This window comes from Haemaphysalis longicornis, unplaced genomic scaffold, assembly GCF_048455015.1.
Source record: "Haemaphysalis longicornis isolate Haplotype H1 unplaced genomic scaffold, Haemaphysalis longicornis Haplotype H1 scaffold_10, whole genome shotgun sequence".
In the NCBI taxonomy this organism is placed as follows: Eukaryota; Metazoa; Arthropoda; class Arachnida; order Ixodida; family Ixodidae; genus Haemaphysalis; species Haemaphysalis longicornis.
Window position 1 is genome coordinate 87,243,588 of NW_027526204.1, and position 24,846 is coordinate 87,268,433.

The 24,846-nt window shown below is 48.3% G+C and overlaps 1 protein-coding gene across 1 annotated transcript in view; it reads right to left on the minus strand.

The window, feature by feature from the left end:
* The window catches only part of LOC144158875 (protein tyrosine phosphatase domain-containing protein 1-like), a 112,080-nt gene extending 87,779 nt beyond the window's left edge, over positions 1 to 24,301 (minus strand). The window contains exon 1 of the mRNA XM_077690051.1: positions 23,221 to 24,301. Within this exon, the coding sequence (XP_077546177.1) occupies positions 23,221 to 23,306 (86 nt within the window). The 5' untranslated portion in view covers positions 23,307 to 24,301. The remainder of the gene's footprint in view (positions 1 to 23,220) is intronic.
* Between the last annotated feature and the right edge of the window lie 545 nt (positions 24,302 to 24,846).

Sequence of the window (24,846 nt, forward strand, 5' to 3'; positions counted from 1 at the left end):
GAAATCAAGGAATAGGCGTTTTAGTAATCACACACACACAAGCTGTGCGTTAACTTTATTTAGTTTTTTTACTTTAACGAACAGATGATCACTCGGCGGAGGCATTTTTCGAAGTATACAGTGAGTATATACGTAGTCACAAGCGATAAAAGATGTTGTTGGAAGAGTGTGATACCTGATAAGGCCCTCTGATTTAACTTTCTTGCTAGATTCTGCAGTCTATCTATTCATATGAGGATGTTTCGAGGAAGCGTTTAGTCGCGGACGTATATATATATAAGCGGAGGATAAATGTAGCAGATGACAAGACAAGACGACCTCGCGACAAGACGACCCAGCAGTAAATTCTTTGTGGTGTGCTGATTCCAGCATATATTTTGGGTTATCCATCGTAGTTATTTCGTAGAATGTCTGTGAAATTTGTGCAACATTGGCTTGTTTGGGGTAGTGACCAATATCTGAGATATGAAGCGTAATTAGAGAGCTGTGCTCCGCTAGATAATGTAAGCACACAAAACCGATTTACGTAGCTTGAGTATATCAACGAATGCTGCGTACGGAGGTACTGTTAGTAGATTTCAGGGCCGTGGAATTACAATCAGCTCCACGCATATGCCGGTTTCGCGAGGCCGGCCTGTGACGCACACCTGGCGCTTATGCGGACCGAATGGACCACACTAACATCGCGTCAGAAGCATTTACACTCTCGTAAATACACAACATTTACGAAAAAAGTGACTGCTCCACATTAATATGTATTTCCGACGCACACAAACGGAAAATATCAGTCGCGAATGAGCCGCAACAGCAACGGCGACAGTGGTGAGCGAACCTTAAACTCCCGCGACTGCTTTCGAAACGGGCTGCAAGGGGGATTTCAGTGGCGCCCCTACAGGCAGCGCTCGAGGCGTTTACAGCGGCCCCAAAGAATACACAAGCACTTTCAACAAACTTCTCTCGCTAGCCAAGAGAGAGGCACAAAGCCACCCCTTCGTAATAGTATAGGCGACTTTAATGTCCAATGTACAGCGTGTGGCTACACTACAATCTTGAAAAAGGGTCGCCTACTTTGGGAACACGCTCACTCACACAGGCTCACACTCGGAACCCCTCCTGACATACCAACCAGACTTGGCAATAGTGTACAACGAGACACAACGCCAGATCTTACTCTTACCCGTCACGTATCCAATGCTCAGTGGCACAACATGGACCAAACTCTTGGAAGCGACCGATGCATCATCCAGCACACCATCCCCCTTCAACACACTTATGTCCCCCAGCACAAACAACAATACATAACAGACTGGCACGCCTTCAGGTCCACTCGCAACGAACAACCGACTGAATCTTCTACAGTGCAGTCCCTTGATACATGTGTAGCCGAACTCCTTCGAGACAAAAAAGCCCACAACCAGCCGCTTCACACTCAGACCCCGGCTGAAATGTTAGACTCCCGTCTAAAAAATATGTGGACTGCTCTACGCAGGCGAAAATGGCGAACAAATAAACATAATAAGCACCTCAGAAAGAAAATGGCAGCGCTAAGCCACAAAACGGAAATATACGCAGCAGAATTAGCCGCAACCCGATGGGCAGAAATATCTGCAGCTCAGAGGTTCCCTTTGCGTGAAACGCACCTGGTCCCTCCCCCGTCACCTCCTCGACCCCCATAAATCCAAAACTGCGCAGACCAACCGCTTGGCCCAACTTGCCCACTCCTACCCAGGTACCCCGCAACAACTCTTCTCCCTTTAAGAAAAATACGTCCCTACTGGCGATCGTAACCCCCTACCAGACTACCAAGGAACACCCAACACACTCCTCGACGTGGATATAACTGAAGCAGAAGTCCGAGCCACTTTTCTCACTCTCAAAACCAGTTTCGCTCCTGGGAGAGACGGAGTAACTAACAAAATATTACGCAACTTTGATGACCATTACAACACTCACACACTTTTACATTAACAAGTACTGGAAAGAAGGCACAGTACCAGCGTCGTGGACGCATGCTAACATTTCACTCATCCCCAAGCACGGAAAACCGTTGAGCTTAGATCACCTCTGGCCGATTTCTCTCACCTCCTGCATCAGAAAAGTACTAGAACATATCATACATGCCAGACTCACTAAACATAAACCAGATCAACGCCTTGCCACCCACCATGTTCGGTTTCTGAGCCGTACTCTACCACGACATTATCCCCCCCTCCCCCCCCCCCTTCCCCCGCTCAGTCTGGCACAGCAGCGATTTTAGCACTAGACCTCATGAAAGCCTTTGACCGGGTCTCACATCAGTCAGCCCTCCATGGCCTTTCCTCTATCTCCACTGGCTTACGAACGTACAATTACGTCAAACTTTCCTTTCCTCACGGACCGCAACCCTCCGACTAGGCACCTTTGAATCAGGCGAGCTCCACTTACCCCCAGTAGGAACTCCGCAAGGAGCCGTGCTATCCCCTCTCCTTTCCAATATAGCCCTCCTTCATATTTCTAAGGCTCTAAATTGCAGTCCCAACATACACTTTAGCCTGTACGCAGACGACATCACACTTTGGACAAGCTGAGGTAGTGATGCACAAGTAGAGGCGACCCTCCAAGCAGCAGCGTCAGCCGTGGTTGAGGGAGCCATTGTAGCCGCCCTTCAATGCTCTCCATCTAAATCACAACTACGTCTCCTCCCTCCGGAGCGCGCAAACCGCACAACTCCCAACATCCGAATCTACACAGATTCAAAGCCTGTGCCAATCGTCCCGCAAATCAAAATCCTCGGCTTAGTCATAAACAGTAATCGTTCAAACAGAGTACATCAAGCGCCTTTTTTCACATGTTTCCCAAACCATCGGACTCCTTCGCCGCATCGCTTCCAAAAAACATGGGCTTAAGGAAGCAGATAGGCTTCACCTCGTTCAAACATTCGTTGTTAGCCGAATCACCTAGGCTCTTCCGTACCTCCTCCCCTCTAATTCAGAACTGGCCAAAACCAATTGCCTTATCCGCACATTATACAAACCTGCTCTGCTACTCCCACCCGGCACCTCCACTACCAGACTAGAGGGAACAGGGGTGTACAGCACTGCCCAGGAGTTGATAGAGGGGCACCGCATGAGCCAACTAAGCCGCCTAGCCAAAAATACCCCCGTCCAATACCTCCTTCAACGCCTGCAGCTCAATGCGCCTATCATTACCGATCCAAACATTTTAGAAATTTCTATTTTCATGACAAAAATGACGAAACATGTCCCCTATGCCTTCTTTAGGCGTTCTTGAGTGTCTGCTTTCCTTTGCATGCGAGCGTGCGTGCGTGCGTGTGTGTGTGTGTGTGTGTGTGTGTGTGTGTGTGTGTGTGTGTGTGTGTGTGTGTGTGTGTGTGTGTGTGTGTGTAGGTGTGTGTGTGTGTGTGTGTGTGTGTGTGTGTGTGACTGCGTGTGTTTGTGTCTGTGTGCGTGTGTGTGTGTGTACGTGTGACTGCGTGTGTTTGTGTCTGTGTGCGTGTGACTGTGTGTGCATGTAAGTACGGCGGCGTGTGTGCGTGTGCGTGCGTGTGTGTCTGTGTTCGTGTCACATGTATGCATGGGAGTATTACGGTGTGCGCGCCTGTGTGCATGAGCGTGTGTCTGTGTGCATTCTATGCATGAGCGTGCGTATTTCTGTGTGATTGTGTGTGTGCGTACGTTCATGTGTGTGTGTGTGACTGTGTGCGTGCGCGTGTGACTGTGTTTCTGTATACTGCGTTTCTGTGTCTCTGTGACTACGTGAGACTGTGCGCGTGTGTATGTTTGTGTGCGAGAGACTGTGCCTGTGCGTGCGTGCACGCGCTCAACCGAAATTCAGCACCGTGTGGCCGCAAAGTACAGTGCTTCGCGTATCAGCGGAAAGACCGCAAAGCTTTCCCCCCTTTCTATATACTCCTACACTGTTCCCCAGTCCGCTTCCCGAAAATAGCCGGCCGCCCGGAAGGAATTAATAAACTAAGAACGTCGGGGCTTCCAGTGCGGAAGGCGGTCTCGGGTCAAGGTCAGGTCGATTAGGAGGGAGGGACCGCGTGAAACAAGTAAGCCACGCTATACGGTAGCGGCCTACATGGCCCGTCCAGGTCGATGACGTCAACCGCCTTATCCCGACGGCCGCCGTCCTGATGCCGCCGTCGTATGGGTGCTTTAGTGCTGACCAGGCTGGCGCACTTCTGCGATATTGTCTGCAACACGGCTGTCGGTGTCGAGTAAGTGCACAAGCATTCAGGAAGCTCTCGTTTTCTTTTTTTTTTTTGGTTTGGAACCAAGAGATGGCTGTCAGAAGGCCTGCTATCAAAGTCAAACATTCTCAGGCAACTCGCGGAACACTTTCCCGGTACGCTCACCCTCCACCGATTGGAATTGGATTGGATTGAATTGAATTAGACTGAAATGGAATTGGATTGTTTTATCACTGGCACTAGGTACAGTAGTGCAACCAGTGTAGCGAAAGAGGCATTTTCTCGTAGTACCATACTTGCACCACTGTAAACAGTGTAGGCTAAAAAAAATTGCCTTAGTAGCAAAGGCTTTCGCTGTGTAAAGAAAAGCGGCAGTTATGCTGTCTAGAAAGACTCATTTGGAACCGATACTATCTGGACAATAAAGCGGTCGCACAGAACGACAAACTTCACGATAGTGTAATCATAATGCGCACTTCCGTGTTACAGAAAAGCTGCTAGCCTCTCGTTGGCCGGAGTTTTTTGTGTCTGTATTGGTGTGCAGGAGCAGATAGAGGCAGACGGTATGCGGAAGCGAAAAGGACGAACGCGACACAGCCGCTCACGCTCCACTGAAGGTCAAAGAAAACAAACCTTCAGACAATCCCCAATTTATATACGCATAAGCAGTGAGAGAGTGAACTCACCAACTCGAACTTGAGTGAACGGCTTGTCTGTTTTCGCATTCTAGTACTGTGGGTTCGAATTCCGAAAATTCTGCTTTTAAGGCTCCCTGCAACATTTTTTTTTTTCAAAATTTTTCAACATGCATCAGAAATGCTTGCAGAGCGCAGACGACAAGCGTTTCCAGTCTTATAGACTAAGTGGCCCTGAAGCACCCAAGCCACATTACTGCTTTGCACCCAGCAAACAACTTATATAAACTCCCCATAAGGTTTTTCTCTCTTTCTTGGCCTGGGCTTTATTTTAGGGCCTGAGTGACGTCACATAACCATCGTAGTTCAATGGGAACCGCCTTACACAGCTCTCTGCCATCTTGCCTCCTCTAAACTGACACACACACACACACACACACACACGCACACACACACACACGCACGCGCACGCACGCACGAGCGCACACATACGCACACACGCACGCACGAGCGCACATGCGCGCACACGCACACATGCACACATGCACACACGCACACATGCACTCACGCACACGCACTCACGCACACACGCACGCACGGACGGACGCGCGCATGGCACACCCGCGCGCACACGTGCGTACACGCTTTCTCTCTCTCTCTCTCTCTCTCTCTCTCTCTCTCTCTCTCTCTCTCTCTCTCTCTCTCTCTCTCTCTGTTACTGCGAAGCCCAGGTGTTAAACCTTCGAGGCTTAAAAATAACATGACGTGAAGGCGAGACGGTGAGCTATTTATGTTGAATATTTCCCGGAAATGCAATTAGTGTTACTTTAGTGGATTGCGATGTCTTATAGAGTATTGATGAAGAACAATCTTGCACTCGGCAATTGCAGAAAGCAGATTTTTCTAGAAATGTCAAATACAATGTTTATTTTTGTGTGTTTTAAAATCCGGCATTTCCTGGTCTTTTTTACCTGTTTTTAAGTCTTTTCTTTCCGTGTGGCTTACCACGTGCTTTACTGAACAAAGCTTTGTCCAGCCAATGGTTTGGTCCCCGCGCGGCCCGTGCAAAGCGACAAAGTCTGAGGTAAACCACCCTTTCAGCCTGCGCCTGCGGCACCAATCCGCGCCGAGCTCGCAGTAGGGCAATGACGCCTAACGTCTGCTCTAGTTATTCTCTTTTTCCCTTCGAAATGGACGTCGTATAGGCGCCAACTAGTGCGAGATGAAAGGAGCGAACCGTAGTTTTCGCCGCAGTGTACACAGCTGCCGCGTATTGCCGCGAGGCAACGAGCGTCGGCAGAGTTAACAAGCCGCCGCCCCTTCGCCGAAGTTGCGTACGAATATGGACCAAATAAAGCAACGCCGTCGTTACTGAACCGTAGAAAAAACATCAGCCCCAGCGCACTTCGCTACGCGGCCATTTCCCGGTTATGTCTTTCGAAAGGAAGGAGAAATACGACATCAGAAACCTGATTTCTCTTTCCCTCCTTCGCTAAGCCTATTTTTACTTTTTTTCGTCGGCGCAGGGCTGAGAGTACCCTGACTTCTACCGAGTTCTCCGCTTGATGGGCTGCGTCCATTAGGACGGCGGGCGCAAAGGTCCTTATGACGAAAAGACTGCCCCATCCCAGACCGCTCCCCCCTCATTTACTAGACGTTTTTCACCTTCGCTGAGACGCGCCCCTCTGACTTCTAGAGCGGTGCTTTTTCCTTGTTTCTTTCGCTACTTCGCCGCACTTAAAATATTGGGCGCTAAAACCTAGAAGAGAAACTGTCGAGGCAAGCTACAACAAAACTAAAATACGGGTCTATTTGACAAAAAGAAGAAAACATCTACGTTCGTTCAAACGAAAGCGAAAAGAATAGCGAAAGAAGGTATAGAACAATGGAGGGCGTATTCAGTGAGTGCTTAACGACGTCTCCGGATGGCCGTTCGAGGGCCTCATTTCTTTCACCGACAGCTGGGGCGGCCATACGGGAAACGCTATCAAAGAAGAGCTGAAGACTCTCGTAGTGACATCCTCGGAAGAGTGTAGAGAGTGCTAATCCACGCCGTATTTTATCGCAGTGTGGAAGTCGAGTGTGGGGAGATTTCTGAAGGCATTGCAGCGAAATTGGGGCACGAATAACAGCGTAATGGCAAGCTAGTGCAGCAGGAGCGACAGTATGAGATGACGATGACATCCTTAGAGATTTTTTTTTTTTTTTACTGATGTTGCCGGCTCGTAAATTCAGCACGACGGCGTCGGCCGCTGTACCATCGCACAATACCAGGCAACAGTCTCGTGACTTACGGGCCTAATTCGCCGCATTACTCACCAACGCTATGGCCCTAAAGAGACCCTGAAACACTTTTTTCAACTTTATTTGAAATCTTAAATGCTAACAAAATGTTGTCAACCAGTACATCCAGTATACTTAGATTAGGGGGTAGCCAAAATTACTGCTCTACGCACATCAGATAACTTCAAAACCTGTTCAAAAGGTTTTTTCTCTCTTTCCCGGTCTTGACGTTCTTCGACGGCCTGAATTACGTCACTGGGGCCATGTAGCAGCTGTTGGTCGGTTTTCCTTCAGTTGCAGCAATAAACGCTTTTCGATAGCAACTTTCAAAATAAACCCACAAAAACAAAGCAGAAACGGAAGGCGTATGTGATGCGACGAGCAAATCACGCAGTGCCGCTCCGTGCTGGCGATAACTGTAGCTTTCGCAGTGGTTCCAGACGCGAAGGAAAGAGTGAAAGCGTTTATCGAAAATGTTGCATTATCGAAAGTTCCTCACGTACGGTGTCGCCAAGAAGCCAGCAAACACACCGAAACTCACAGTGCCTTTATTCGTAAAACATACAGAGCTGCTTTCGGTCTTCATATCCGAACATCAACCCAAAGATGCTTCCAGCTTGGTATTCGCGACATCCTTGAAGAGCTCACCGAGGCGCACAAAGCTGGCGTACTCAAAACACTCCTCCTCAGGGCTATAGCCTGTGAGGAGGAGTTCTACATGGGGCGAATTTACCTGCTAATTCGCTGCTCCGCACCCCTCGTGCGGCAAGGCGACCTATTTCCGTAGCTGCGGCAGCAGCGGAAATAGATTGCCTTGCCGCATAAGCGGCGCCGCAACAACAATTTCGCAGGTGAATTCACACCTTTTAGAATGGCCTTTGCAGGTGATTCGGTTACTCAGTATCCCCTCCCGCGTTCACCTTATGCAACGCTTTCTATCCAGCGCGTGCAACAAGATCACTGTTTGCGCCATCCTCGCCACATGCATTCCCAAAGTCGTAACGACGGTCCCCGAGGTCATGGTCCGATAGGTTAACAAACTGGTTCAGCTACGCAGAAGCGCGGATGCAGAGTCCCGCGGGCCCCATATTATCGGCATTGCCGTGAATGCGTACCTTCTCACAAAATAGAAAAAAAAAAAAAAATCCCGGGTCATCTCCATTAACCTGAAACCTGGGGAGGAGCGAAGCATGCATGTGTATTCTTGGCGCCTTGGCGTTTTTGCCTACGGAGATGAAACCGTTGGGGGGTAGAGGTACACAGCTTTGCTATAAAAGTCTCTCGTCTTTAAAGAGCGAAGCTCTCTAGCGCGAGGCGTAAACGAGTGTCCCGCTGTTTGTTTAGCACGCGTTAGTCTCTCTCTCTCTCTCTCTCTCTCTCTCTCTCTCTCTCTCTCTCTCTCTCTCTCTCTCTCTCTCTCTCTCTCTCTCTCTCTCTCTCTCTCTCTCTCTCTCTCTCTCTCTCTCTCTCCTTTATCCTATCACTCCCCCTTTACTTCCCTTCCCCTGCACTGGGTTGTATGCAAGTGAGCTCCCTGCCGAGCTCAAAATATCCCCAGTGCATTTCTTTTCCTTTTCCTGTCGCAAACCACAACCACCACCACCAAGCGTTCCAGCGCGAGGCGTCAGCGAGTGTCCCGGTGTTTTTTTAGTACGCGTTACATTCTAGCCCGAAGCGCAAACGAGTGTCCCGGTGTTTTAGTACCGTGACAACATGAGACGACGGTTACGACGACGACATTAGACGCTGACAGTCCGAGCCCCTACGGGGCTTCGCCCCTGAAAAAAAGTCAGATACACTTAGAGGTGATCACCTATGGGAAGGAGAAAGCCTTAGAACTTTCGAGTTACGTTTCTACATGCCTTGGCAGCACTAAAAAGCTATCCGTGGAGGCGACTGCGGTGCTGCGGGTACTCCCCGCCTTCTAGCACAAGCAAGTTTCAATTGGCGCATCAAGCGTTGCGACGATAAAACATCGCGTTCGCGTCTCTTTCTTCGCTTTCGTTTCATCCTCTTCTGACGCGCGTTATACTTCTACAGGCACACTGACGACACTTCATGCCACAAATTTCCCAGAATCACAGTTCTCTGGGGTTGGAGAAAACCTGTTCTACTCACGCGCTCTCATGTTCCCCTCCCACGCAATGTGACGCCAGCGCCGCACTCACTATTCTCGGGTACAACATAAGAACGGCAACGATGATGATGATGATGATTCGTATTGGTTTCCCCTTTGAAGCGGGGTGATGACATGTCATCTTACCAAAAAGGACTAATATAACCATGTTTTACACTCTTGGTTTAATACTAGCGCTGCTTAGGGCAGGCACTAAAGCTTATTAGGCCCGAAATACTTTCTTTCCCCTGTTACAGGTGGTAACTGTCCTAGGCAATATTCCCTTCTCTGCTTTTCGTCCACCAGCATTCTAATCTTCTTTTCGTCCCGTTGACAGCCTTGAAGATAACTTCCTCTCTGATACCAAGATGGTGATGATGATTATGATGATTTCTATTGGTTTCCCCTTTGTATCGGGGTGATGACATGTCATCTTACCAAAAAGGACTAATATACATATGTTTTACACTTTTGGTTTAATACTAGCGCTGCTTAGGGCAGGCACAAAAAGCTTATTAGGCACAAAATACTTTTTTTTTTCCTGTTACAGGTGGTAACTGTCCTAGGCAATATTCCCCTCTCTGCTTTTCGTCCACCAGCATTCTAATCTTCTTTTTGTCCCCTCGACAGCCTTGATGGTGTTGTTGTCGTTGTGCCTCATCACCGCAACCGGATGTTACTCCGCGCGGCGCAAGTAGTGCGTCACAGGGAATATTTTGAACATGGCCCGAGCCGTCATCGAGATTTTTTTAGACTTAGTATGCTTATAAACTACTGCAGCGACGACAAACGAACTACGCGAGAAAGGGTAGGTGATATCACGCATTCATAGCAATCTCCTTTCAAAACACGCGCGCCCGTTGACATCCGGGTCCTTCGCTTAGGCGGAGTGATACTGTACACGAGCTATTGCCGTTCTTAACTTGTTCCCGAGCACATAGGCCCACTCTTGTTCTTTCCCTGGCAGCGTGCTCAGTTAGCGTGGCGGTAACGCACTCGGCTGGTATACTGTAAATGCGATTCTATGTACGATTCGATTCTATATATTCGATTCGATTCTATACACGATTCGATATATACGATTCTATATACGATATATATACGATTCGATTCTATATATTCGATTCGATCGCTATATCAACTCCAATTTATACCCAGCTTTCTTTTCAAGTTTCACTGTGCTGATTGAGAACTCCTTCGGCAGCAGCTGATATTCTTTTGTCTCTATAGATCCTCAGCATCACCCATTCCCCCTACCTGGACTACGGGTCCTCCTATTCTATATTGAAACTGCCACTGCTACTATATTGCTTTGAAACCCGATCATAGGAATTTCCCGATCTAATGAACTAAATTCGGATTACTCTGCAGGTGCCTATACGGCTCAATGCTTTTATGAGCTCGAACTAACGAAGTACATTCAGCGCCATTCCCGATTTAACGAGGTATGGTGAGAAACAGACACATTTAAAAAGGAGCAATTTTAAATGTGTTTCGTCAGAAGACCACGCAGATTATTGCGCCATGTCAGAAAAAAGAAAACGAGGCACCTAATTTTGTTATACACCAGATACACTGTACACCAGATACACTGTAAAGTTTAATTCCGACGCACAAGCGGTGTCAGAGGATGCTGACGACCCAGAAACTGCTGAAGCTCCTGTGCCCACTTGTGGCCAAGTGTTGGATGCCCCAGGCGCTTTGGTGGGGCTCGCGAAGGAACCGAGGGTGCGTTGAAAGCGCTTTCGTGCCGCGAAAAGTCTGCGCGTCCAGTGCTAACTGAACGCACGCAGGCAGAAATCATTGGCTTTTTTGCAAGGAACAAATTCGTTTCTCCCAGAACCCCTAGCGTTTCATTGTTAAAGTTATCACCCCGAACTTAAAGCGCATTGCTAAATTATCGAACGGCGCGGCCGCCGCGATTACGATGCCATATGGTATACCTGCTGGGATGCACCTCCCCTTAGACATGGCATTTATGGAATCAACTGCTTGTAAGTTGACATTCCCGATTTCGCCAAGATCTCGATTTATCCAAATAATTCCCGGCTCCCGGTGACTTCGTTGGATTGGGCTTTAACTGTAACTGGTTTACTTTTCATGTGTTTCTATTTTCTGAACCGGACAACAACAATAAAAAATGGCAGCATCTCCACTCCGTAGATGATGGCGAGGGTGCGGAGTACGGGGAGTCGAAATGACATCCATGTTGCGCCCCCGAGTGACATCCGATTTGCGCTCCGACTGTCATTCGATTTGAGCCGTGAGTTGCACCTTGATTATTCCCCAAATGAAACTGCAAATCACGGCTCAAATCGAATTTCGCTTGATTCTCGCTTGATGGTGGTGTGCGCACGCATGGACGCGGACGGACATTGGTAGGTCCTAAGGTACTCCACACCGTAGAAAGTAAGCCGCTTGACTCTCGGGTACTAACTCACGGTCGTAGCGCAATGAGCAAGACGACTGACACTAACTCTGTCTGCTCTACGAGACACAGGCTCGAATCCTGGGGGTGCCTGTGTGATTTTTTGCGATTGTAAATGCTATGCGCACGGACGCGGACGGACATTGTGTGGTCCTAAGGTACTCCGCACCTAATAACAACGACGGCGACGCAGCTGGGTACTTCCGGCTATCGCCTAACCTTAACATCGGTGACAACGGTAACGCTCCGGTTGGGTAGCGCTCCGAGGAAGTTACCGCCTGTCTGCAGACGAGCGTTCCCGGTGACTAACGAATCGAATGTGCAACAATCCATGGAAAACAAAAACGTTCAGCACGGGCAGCTGAACATGGTTCGTAAGATTTCATTACCGTGTGACCGCACACTGAGCGCCCAATGGCCCGATGTCTTAGCGAACGCCTGAGTGAACACGACGACAATTCGCGGAAGGAAATGCGGAGATGCTTGGCCGGTCACTGGGAAAGCCGCGGACGTGAACCGTATATATGGCTCGATAACCGCGCGGTTGTTTACGAAAGCAGTGTCGGTCGTATACGATAGGGAAATCGTGGAAGTCGTTGAGGACAGTGCGTGATGGTCTTCCCCTATTGTGTAACCCTTTGTTGCACCCGAGACAACAAAAGAGATTACTTTCCTGGGCTGTTGCGGAAACGCACGACCTATGGCCGTGTATTTGATAGGACTCACGACCGCTCGACGATGGCGTGGTAGCGGCTTATCAGCTTCTATATCTATATCCGCGTGCTGTTGCGCATGCTCGGAACTTCACCTGTTAGCTGCATATATATGTATATATACATAGTAACAAGAAGCAGTTTCTTGGACACCGGCAGAAGTTTTGAATGAAAAGAAATGCACACGTCGAAAGAGGAATGACTCTAACGTTCTGGGGAAGGAACTGGCCTTCGTCAGAATAACTGTTATTCAGAATGTTATTCTGACTCAGTGACGAAGGCCGGTCCCTCGGCCGAAACGTTTAAACCATTCCTCTTTCTCTACGTGTCTCTTCCTACGCGTCCCAAGATAATATACGGAGGTATGCGCAGGCCTTCTCTATAGGGGTTTAATTAGGATGATGGGCAATTCCAGAAAGACGATTGCGATTTTAACAAATAAAAAGAAAGCGGGGGAAAGATATGTTCCACAGACAGTATGACCCTTGTCTGCTGCTTTAACTGGTGTCCCTATACACTACCTCTAACTAATCCCTAGGACAACATAAGGGATGGGTGGGTAAGTTGCTGGTAAATTGTCGCAACTTCATCTGTTTTCCTTAGCGCCTGGCCTGATTGCTTACTGCTGTGTTTAAAATTCCCCAACTTTTATTGGAAAAAAGAGGTATTTTGAATGCAGCAAAACTGTACTTCGTTTTTATGATCTCTTTAAACCGCAAACATTTTTTTCCGTATTTCGGTTATAATTTACCTCACCGAACCGCTTCGCGAACATGTTCGAGTTGGGATTTAGTCGAACCGGAACTGAACCGGAACGAAATAAATTCACTCGAACCCGAACCGTAACCTAATCCGTGTATATATATATATATATATATATATATATATATATATATATATATATATATATATATATATATATATATATATATATATATATATATATATATATATGCTTATTTATCTAGTTAATCTAATTTATTTATCACTTGAGCGCTAACGTGCAGTTAGCACACTGATAACTGCATTTTTAGTGCTGGCCCGTATGACGTCACTCCTGCCCATAATACATCACTGTAGCGGGAAATTTGAATGTTTTTCGACACACCTTGCATTTTCTTGGATATAAAAAAAGGAAGCGATGGACAGGAAGGAAGGGATAGTGGGAATAGAGCACCCATGGTTGCTTCCCAGTTCTGTAATTGCTCCAAGCGTGCACGTCCTAATACGCTGCCTCGAAGGCTAAATTAGTGAGAATGAGGGCCACGCTTCCAAGAGTGGAACCCCGTAGGGTCTTTCTCTTTCGCCCCTCTTTTTCACTTTCTCCCTCTCACACACAAAGAGAAAGAGGGAGTGCGCATGCGCAGCAGAGCATGTCTTACGACGTCAATTAGTATTCACAGCTTTGTGTGCCAACCACATCCAGAGGGGATCGTCAAAGGTATACGCACACATTCATTAGGTAGATATATTGTGCTGACGCATCCATTTCAGCAATGATCTTTAAGCACTGAGCGGCGGCCTCGGCGGTCTGATTGTGTGAACGCTAGTTAACGTTGCGGCATGACACAATGCGCGCGCGTACTGACCGCAGGAATGCACAGACCGCCAATGGCGCACCGCATACACGAAACCGCGTGACGCAAAAAAGAAGCGCGAACTTCTGGCTAGTTTTACCAACGAATGAAAGTTGCCACATCCATCGCTGACTGTAACACGTGCCGTCACAAAGAGTGGCCATTAGAATAGAGAGACTGAGTGAGTGTTTCCTAGGTAACAAACGGCTAGTGCTGTGCTCCATCTTACAAACAGGTCGCTGCACGATGAAAGTAACGATGCGTGCAGCGGCAATGTCCCTGCGCAGCGACATATAGTGCCAGTCGATGCTGTGCGTATTGGTGTAATTTAATACCTGCAGAGGTCTTTACGTTGGCTAATTCAAGCTCTTTGGCTTTTAGTTCTGCAATCTGTTTTTTTTATTTACAGCATCAGGTGAAATTGGCCACGTATATTTGCTTAGCTGCAGATGTCGCCAAAAGACGGCAGTCTTCTGCCACCATTCTATCTTCAAGTCTGACCCCTCACTCTCTTCCACTCTCTTCTTGCTCTTCCAATGATGAAGGCATTAGACGTACCCTCAATTCAATTCAAATTTCCCGCGTTCGCACTGCCCGCGCGCCACCTGTTGAGGCCTTTTGTTTCTGTTGCTCTTGGAGCAATAGGAGCCGACATCTTTTGTTATGCTGCTCACATTTGTGTCGCCTTTCTTCGACAGCGTTTTTAACTAATAGTTTCCTTTTTTCGCTTGCTATTGTAAGGAACACCCCGGCGTGTATTCTTAATAAAAAATAGTGAGGTACTCTTTTTTTATGTGGTGACATTTCGCCGCCAATGTACCGACGTTTCCACTGTGCTGAATAACACGGGCGTGTATGTTCCACGGCAGCATTTTTACTCGAAACGGTCTTGCCTAAATATACTTCGTGTTCAAGCGTTCTTTGTCCGTTTTTTGGCCTGGCGGCTAAATCGGGTTACAGACAGACATGCCAATTTTTTTGCGTTTTGTTATCCCAAGAAAGGCTATTGTCTTTAAAAGCGCCGCGGTATTTCTGCGCTGGACAGGCCTTATGAGATTTACGCCGCGACGCAACATTTGTACTCGGTGTGTCCAAGCCTATAACAGTACGCACATTCCGGCTATCGTCAAGGCCCCCGCTGGCGTTCTGGCTACCAGACTGATATAAAAAGCTCCAACACTCCCTACACCATTCACTATTAAAGGAGCCATGAAGACAAAATACAAGTTGGGTTTATTAGAAAGACTGTTTAGTCCCGTTAACAATGGTACCAATATCATCGCAATCTTCGAACAAATAACGGAGATATTAAAGAAAACGTGTGAAGCAGTCGCGACCCCCTAGCCAATTCCCCGCAACTTTTCTATGACGTCACGGAACCTTGTTTGTGCGATTGGCGGCCGCCTAACTGACCTGTCGCGACGACACATGACTGGACGTCTGTAATGGGGCCTCTAGTTCCATTTGACCGCATCACTTGAATGCTAACGTGCAGTTAACGTACTGAAAATTATGTTTTATTGTTGGCCCGTATGGCGTCATTCTTGCTCATACACGTCACTGTGGCGCAAAATTTGAAAGTTTTTAAATACTTCTTGCTTTTTTTTTCGTTAAAAAAACATCTTTTGTGGCTGTAATGGAGCTGAGTGAGATACTGAATCCTAGTTCTTTCAAATTAAACGAAGTTGCATTTTCTCTTCATGGTTCATTTAAAGTATGAGTGCACACAAAGACATGTGTGAAACCCTCGGCGGTCAAATAAGTACCTGGCGCAGATCGACGCGTGTGATTACCATCGTGGCTTTTTTCGCACGCTCTTCCGCGGGGCTCTTTCAGCGCCTCCGTCGGCGTGGGAAATCAATTACAGTGCCTCATATACCCCCACCGTGTAATACCGCATACCCATCCCGTCCGCTAGGATAACGATGCGGCGCTGCCGAAGCACGTATAGCAGCGTGCTCGTTTGAACCGAACGGTGCGCTCTGTCGTCACGTTCCCATATCGGGTCCCGCTTTGCGACCGCTCTTTCATCGTCTGCACGGACGCTCTCGTTCGAGCCAGCGGTTCCGCGTCATTTTGGGGTGGCCACGCCATTTGCGAATGGAATTGCGCACGTAATTTCGGAGTCGGAGCCAACGAAACGATGTTTGTGCGTCCGAATTGGTTTCGCTGCAGAGAGTGTAGTGGGCTCTGGAGAAGCCTCGACCTAGCGTTTGAAAAGCCAATTTAGGGCATCCTCGATTTACCAGTCCAGGACGGTCCGCGGGCAGTCCGAGGACTGCGTTCGTTCCGGAAGTCCCATAGGAATACATGGGAAAATCGAGCGCCGGATCGCGTCTTGGGCAGTCCGCGGGCGATCCGGGGCTGATAATCGAGGAGGCTCATTAAATGTCGAACTTAGGGAACGCTTGTTTAGGAAGGCGTATAAGCAACGGCTAAGGCACCTAAGGTACTTTTACGTAACGCTCTTCGGTTACACATGCACATTCCGCGCATGCGTGTTTGTGCCGTGCATGGAGGGTCTCGTCGAATGAGCTGCTGCGGAGTCTACAGGTACTCTCGTTCCAAGCAGCGTTCCACGTTAGTTTGTGGAGGCCCCGCCATTGACGAATGAAATTGTGAACGAAATTTCTGACTTTGAGCCAACGAAACTGTTCGTTTGTGATGGTGTCCCTGGATTTTAGAACGTTCTCTTGCTGACGGTTTCGCTATTTGGCTTGAGAGAAGCCTTTTCGTGGCGTTTGAACGTCCAAGCGACTTCGGATTTCTAAATTATCAAGTTTAGGGAACGCGTGTTTAGGAAACGCCTGTAAGGGACGTTTAGAGAACGCTTCTCGGTTGGACATGCATGCTTATGCTGCTTATGCTGCTCCCTCCGAGCAATTACCGTCAGGGGTCCTTCGATATTAGCAAAAAATTGAATTTCACAGTTAAATGCGGGAAAATGAAAACTTGTAATGCTGCTGTTTTGTAAAAACGCCTTGAAAAACAGCATGCATCATCAACGTGGTAGGAGTTTCCTCCCCTTAAGAGCACAAAAGACTACTCTCTATCCTTACCTTCCCCTTCTTTTACTGTTTTCATCTTTTTTCCGCCATTGTTCCCCTTCCCCACGTGTAGGATAGCAAACTAGGCCACAGCCTGGTTGACATTCCTGCCTTTCCCTTACCTTTATTCGTTCCTTCCTAACACTGATGTTTTTAAGGTGCTAATGCGATCACATGTACCTCTCTTTTCTGGTTTTCTTTGTAAAGTATAACATCAAATCAGTTGTTTTAAAGGCGTGCGCATTTGTTATGATACCTTATAGCAGTAGATAAATTGTTAATAAGCACCTCTCCAAGTGTATGTTTATACAACCCTCAAGGATGTCCGCTATTCCATCTGCCTTCCGCCCTTTATTCGGAACCACTACGCTTGTCGGTTCTTCAATGGTGCAGCGTTCATGCCTTTTAGGGTTTTGGGCAACGAACTAAAGCTACTGGTGCATTCTGACAATCCCGTTTTTGATTTCCCTGACAAGCCTTGTATTGACAATAGGATATGTCGTTGACCGTATATTAGAGGTTGCTTCAGGCGCTAAAACTAACTTCACAGAGAACTCTGGCCTGTTGTCTGGCTCACGCGCACTCCCCTCATCCCGGTATGATGGCATTAGATGATAACTTGGGCCATCAAAACTGCCTTGGCATCACTATGGACTGCTATAAGAACAGCACACGCTACTGGCGACAGCATGCGCGAAAGCAAGTTACGCTCAAAGACGAGACGCACAATCTTTGCGTTTCCGGCGTACCTACAACGGGCAATCGTCTCTCGATACAAAATCCCTGTATGCTCTACAAACTTTACACTGAGCACGACTTCCCACTGGACGATTCCACAAGACCTTCGCGGCATTTCTATCGGTCAGATTGTACGGAGAACGTATACGATGGGATGACCTCTTCAGGCCAGTCCGTGCTGTTGGACTCGCACACTTTTAGTCAGCAGCTAGCGTACATTTCACGCTTTTTCCAGTGTCAAGATTAATGTAGACTGGGGCCTACTCCAGCGGCGAAAATTCCTTAATGGTAGATCGTCACCTTAGCCTGGCCTCCGCGGTGGGAAGGGAACTCCTGTGCGGTGTTAATAAACGCATCACCTCGTTAACTGGGCTACTTTTCCATTCCCCTTCTTTCCATACCCCTATTTTGACCGCATGACCTTCCTTAAATTAATGAATGACAACAACAACAAGTGGTTCATTTTGTTGAAACTTCTTCCTCTTCTGCGCTGTAGCAGACGATGCTGTAGCAGACGACGGGCTCGCGCTGCACCCACGCCAGCTCCACTATAGCCATCATTCCGCAGGCCCACCAAATTCTCTCCAAAAATCCACCCACCACCCCAATAGAACTGATCTGGACCCCAGCCCACACCGGTGTGGGGTGTAACGAGGTGGCCCACGCTACTGCTCGAGAACACTATCCGAGCGAGCACCAGCCTGGTCCCCTCACACCGTGCCAGATCGGCTCGAGATAGCCTCCTCAGCTATCAAGACTTGGTCCTAAACTACCGTCTCTCCCGCCGCGCCTTTCCCCCAGCTCATGTAAGCCTTAACAACTCACAGGAACGCACGTGGCGGCTCTTGCAGACCGACACTCTTCCATGTCGTGCAGTGCTGCACCACATTCACCCCACACTACTTCCCTCCCCCAACTGCCCTTCGTGCGGTGCTCTAGCCACCATGTCGCACTCCATATGGGCATGTCCTAATGATCCCTTCCCCTCCACATCGTGTGACGAGCAGTGGGAGGGGGCGCTGGGGAGCTCGGATCCGGGGATCCAAATGTCCCTGGTGAACCGAGCCACCGCTGTCGCCGTCAGGCTCATGCCACCGGCCATTCCGCCCTCTTAACTCCTTGTACAATAAAGTTTCTCTCTCTCTCTCGACGCTGACTTGCTTTCCGCTCTTTCACGACGACTTGGCAGACGGAGGAACCCGAGGTCCATCGCACCTTTCATTCTATAGTAAAACGTTTAGGCTAGTAATCAATCTGATTTTTTCTTTCTTAATATTACATGCTGTTGTTACATTTCTTCACGGTCATGTTTGTGAGTATCCACCCACGATCTATGTTTCCTCTCAGGTTTTTATTGGCTCGCTTTTTGAAGCGAGAGCTTTCTTAGTTGTACCGATGGCGTCCTGTCAAAAAACTAATGCAGTTCCCCATGGACCGGTTGGTCGCCCGAACAGCTCTGATAAGATCTCTGCACACACGGCGCGAGCGTAAAGCCGGGCTTCCATCTGGTCAAAACGTTTACTTGAGAATTGCGAAAGAAGGAACGGTTCTAGGTGAGACAATACACGCATCGGTCATGAAGAAGGAGTGCAATAGTATACCTTTATCTCATAAACCACGTGTCGGTATACTACATTTAGATCATTCATAGATGCGTTTACTTGGTGCAGAGAAATGGACGCATGGGTTCTTTCTTCGTTTAGAGGTTTGGATCTTTGAAGGTTTCACAACCGACTGGACGCACTTTCGGCGAAAGTTAGACGCACTTTTAGCGGGTGTTTTGACTCAGTTTCGATGTGAGAAAACTTTCGCCCTTCTCTCAACTTTCTTCTGCAAGGGATGGTAATAAAAGATTGTTACAGACTGTTTATGTACAATGTTCGCGATAATGCTTTACAGGTATTTATTAAACACTTTTGCCCTTCTTTTTATGTATATTTATCTTGCTCTATCCGCTCACAATGGTGCAAAAACTTTATTTTTGACATTTCGTAGTGAAAGCTTGCCCGTTTAATCCACGGCTGCATTACCACCGTAGAAACGTTCTCGTTTCTTCTGCTGGTTGCCGGCTTTGCGATATCCCGAAAACACCTCGTCACTGTCTCATTGACTGCGTGTACATTACACTGCTCTGGGAAGCCCTTCAAAGAACGCTCCAAGGTTACTTCGGCTGAACTCCTCGCCGACTGCGATATTTCGCAACTCCCTGCAACAGTGCTCTCCACTACCACTTTCTCTTTTAACACGAAAGTGTTTTATTCCCGGATACACGAACATTTCGCTGACGTCATATCCGTCACGGAAGTGACGCCTTTACAACGAAGAAAGCGGCCTGTAAAGGGTGCACCCCTGCACACAGGGTCTTCTTGCGGGGAAGCAACCGTTAGTACTAAAGAGTACGTTATACTTAGGGTTGTTCGTTTTCTGGTTTTATATTTTAACACGAAAGTGTTTTATGCCGAGATACCCCAAGATTTCACTGAAGTCATATCCGTCACGGAAATGACGCTAGTGCCCCTTTACCGAAGCTACCCGCCAGCAGGACGTCGCTCGCCAAGCACACCCACAAGATAGCCTCTGACCCGCAAATCATTCTCAGCTGCAGATTTCGCTGCACATTTCACTTTCGTGTTTGACTGATTTCTGTAACAGAGGAATCAACCACAGTTTTTTTTTCTTCTGATAGCCCTGTACAGTCAATTAAAAACACAAAATATTAGACAGCTAGGTATACGTTACACAGGTGATATCCTCGATATCGCACTTCAGTGAAATTATAACCCATCTAAATGGTTTCCCTGACCTAAATTATTTCAGGCCGCACTGATACTCGGTTCTGCTTCTGTCGTCATCGCTCCGTATTTACTGATTTACTTCGTAGCCCGATTCCAGATATCCAAGTTGTATTTTATATTCAAAGTACTGTAATTTTTAAATAGTTCCTGTGTGTATTAATCGATATATTTGTTATAAATGTCATCAAAGCGAAGAAACATTCGGGGTATGTTTTCTCGCTTTTGAAGCAGGAGGGACGAGTAGAATCAATCTGCATAGGCTCCGAACTGACGAAATCATTTTGTTTTTGCAGCGAAGCGGCCTACGGCTAGGGTACGTTGAAATTTTCGTGCCCGTGGGCAAAATATATCTGAGCGCTATGCTTGTTAAAGCAGGTCCCTGTTCTTGGTTGCGTGTATCATTTTTGACAGCTGTAAGCGTTCAGCGTGCAGTAAGATGATGAATGGATGGATAGCGCTCGTCCCATCTCTTGTCTCGTCCTGTGTCTGCCTCGCGCTTAGCCTACAAGAATGCATCACCAACAAGCCCAACTTTACACTCTCGATGGACAGGCGTTGTGGTGTGAATGTACTGGACGCGTGTTTGACAAATCTGGGCGCCTAGACGCATCCCACTAACGTCACCTACTGACTCGTTTGGAGCGCTGCTTCCGTTCTCTTGAGCCTCTTGAGCAGCTGCTTATAGGGGCGCCCCTGTTCGGCCTCAGTGCATGCTTTAAGGTAGAGTCGTGGGCTTTCACGCTAACGGCCTTGGTTCGAGCCCCAGTAATTCGATTTTTTTTTTCGCGAACGACTATCCATTTTAGGAGCGGAGTACCATAGAACCACCCCATGTCCGTCCGCGTCCGTGCGCATAGCATTTACAATCGCAAAAGATCACACAGGCACCGGCAGGATTCGAGCCTGTGTCTGGTAGACCAGACAGAGTTAGTGTCAGTCGTCTTACCCATTGGGCTACGACCGCGAGTTAGTACCCGAGAGTCAAACGGCTTGCCTGTAACGGTGCGGAGTACCTTAGGACCTTCCAATGTCCGTCCGCGTCCATCCGTGCGCACACCACCATCAAGCGAAAGTCAAGCGGAATTCGATTTGAGCCGTGAGTTGCAGTTTCATTTAGGAAATTAAGGTGCAACTCACGGCTCAAATCGAATGACGGTCAGGGCGTAAATCGCATGTCACTCGTGGCGCAACTTGGATGTCATTTCGAGTCCCCGTACTCCGCACCCTCGCCATTATCGACGGAGTGGAGATGCTGCCATTTTTCTTTAGTGCAACATGCTCTCTTAGGCAAATTCTGCACATTGTTTCAGAAAATTAGAATAAGCTGGTATAATTTTAGGTCGGTTTCGCCTACTAACACGTTTATTATAGTTCTGCTGTTCTTCTAGTACGACGCAAGAAAAGAAGCGTTCGTGGCGCCCAGGTTTATCAAATAAGTTAGCGTCCACAAGAAAACGAAGACGTTGACTGTGACATCTGCAGCGTTCAGACCAATGATGGCATTGTGATATACATCGTGAATCGCTCGTTACGATATCACTTCTATTGCGTTGTGAGATATTTCAGTAGCGTTATTTCAGGACCACACAGAGAACAGTGCACGCGGTTCGGGCTGGTGGAACTTGGTTTGCGACTCCGCGCTGATACGAGCCAGTCGACAACGCAGCGGCGGTCGTGCATAAACCAGACATTGTCAAGCAATAAGTCGTCGATCGGTTGTTAAAGCACCACTCAGTGTGCTTCAACGTGACCGCTGTGACCATGATTAATGAGTTATTAGTTATGCAATAAAGCCATTCTAACCACAATTTGTAACCACAGTTATACAGATTCGCTGGAGGACCGCCTTCGCAATGCACAATGGCCTTGGATTTTTTAAGCGTCTTTCCGCAAGGCTTTAGCACTAGTAGGTACAAGATATATCCTGACGAGCGGCGTCACTGACTCGGTGCAAAAACCATGAACACACGTTGATTAGCTCTTGGAGGGAAGGTGACAGAGACGGTCAATGAATTTCACGCGCGTTAAACCGCCCTTACAAACAATAACAAACATTTTTTTTATAATTAAAGGACATTCTTGTTAAGTTCCTTCCCTGGCTTACAAATTGGCAGTTTGTCAGCTACACGCGGGCTCCGTTTGTTATTTATTTTTTGCCTCCACCATTCGGCCGCAATTGTAGTCTAGTACGAATGGTGTCTGCTTCCAATAAAACAGGGTGAAATTCATGAAGTTTTTCACGATGATAGGTTGTCTTGAGGCCTAAAGAAAGTCACCCTCTTTGGGAGAACGTTTGCTATATATATTTAGTTACTTGCCACGCTATAACTGACCGGAAGGAACATGCCAACGCATAACCATGGGAGATTGTTCCTCCATCAAAAACTTTCTTACATCAACAAGAGACGTGTCTGTAGCCTGCAAACTTAGCGATATACTGCTCTGACCACGCCTTCCAATGTCTCCTAAACTATCGGGTCCGACAGAGCTCGCAAATTTTGTTCTGCACATGCCTACGCCTAATCGTGCGGGATTGAATTCTGTCAAAAAGACACTTACCTACGCCGACAAACGACGTGTCTACAGCCGGTAAAGTAAGCGACAAATGGCTCTGACACCGCCTTCGAATGTCTCGTAAACTATCGTGTCCGTAAACTTAAAAACTTTCGTGCTGCATCGCAGCTGTCACTCACCGCGACGGCAGCGGATTCCCGTAGCTGATGCAGGTCTGGCCTTCTGGGTCGGTAGGCGGCAGGGCAGCCTCCAGATCCTCGCTCATGGCATACTAGCTCTGTCCCGTACCCTCTGGGCGGCGCGGCCACGTACGGACCGCATGACGTGCACGCTGCCCTACGCCGAGGGCATCGTGCGCAGGCGACCGCCACTCCCGCAACCACGACTGGACCGTACGGCAAGGCTGGCACAGCACAGTTCACGTTCTCAACAAGTGAGGACAGCGTCAACTATAGGGATCTCTACAACAGGTAACATTCACATTGGCAGGGTACTGACAACTCCTTCCCCATCGGGGGCTTGTACGCTGGGGGATCACAGTCTGTGATGCCTGGTAAACGAAGTGTCTCCCGACAGCTATGTGCCGGTAAACCGATGAAGATATCTGCAGTAATCAGCCTCGTTGGTGCGCTAATGATAGATATTCCGCGGATTCCTCTGGCTGGAACACACACCTCAACTGGCCCCAGAAGTCGTTCGCCTACCGAAGCTCCCGGTGAAGACTTCTTCAAGCTTCGCTTTCCTTTCTGTGGCGCAGGGCTTCAGCGCTGGTTCACTGGGCTTCCGATGCAGCTAGTTGTTGTTGGCGGCAGCGGATGAGGACAGTTGGGGTCGTCGAGTCTTATGACCCCTTTCAACGCCAGCTGTCTGATGAAAGTTGTCCCTCAAAGAAACAGAAACCTCTGAGCTGTTCGTGGCGCTCGACACGCTCTGCGACAAACTTTGCTGGGAACTGTCGCAATTCCCAGACAATGGATGACAGCTATAGTCGCCGTTATTTCCCTGCCTAGCAATCGTCCCAGGACAGAGACTTGTTTACGTGGGCTCAAACGCGAGCAACCGCCGACTGGACAACAAAAAGCAAGCTTAGAAGCTTAATTGCATATTTCACGGTCACCGCTGACTGCGACGCGGTAAAATGCGACAACAGTCAAAAATGCGCGGAAAAAAAAATTACACGCGCGCTGGCACCCACACACATACACACACAAAAGCGCGAACTCCTGGCTGCGAGGCGTGTAGACGTCCACGGCACATGCGGCTGGGCATCCACTGCGGCGTGTTCAACCCGAGCGAACACAAAGCCTCTACTTTTTCCCTCCTTCCCTTCCTGCCTCCCTCTCCTTCCCCCGTATCCCCCTTCCCTTCCGGCCCTCTTCCCCTTGAAAGCGTGGAAAGCGGATGGAGGGTCCCACGTGGTCTGTTGACGCCACGGCCCGACCATACAGTCGTTACCAGGGGCAACCTTCCTCTGTATATAGTGGCGCAACGCAGGAATCATATATATATCGACGCAGGCACTTTGGCTCTGCTTCCCCCCTCCTCGCACATTTGTCTCTTCTTTCGTGAGCGGAGCACGTTTTCACTTGGGAGCCTCTTCTCCCTCTTTTCAAGCTCTTAAACCGTCAGGCCATGCGTGAATGGGGCGAGTGACGTCAGACGCTGCGAGAGACACATAGTAGAGGCTCTCGCTCGCGTGTCGTTGGCGGCATTTGTGCGCCAAATTGCAATCAAAAGAGCCGCAGCCACAACAATCAGCGACAATTATTCACGCCGCCCCACGTGAATTAGTTTCTCTTTTCTCC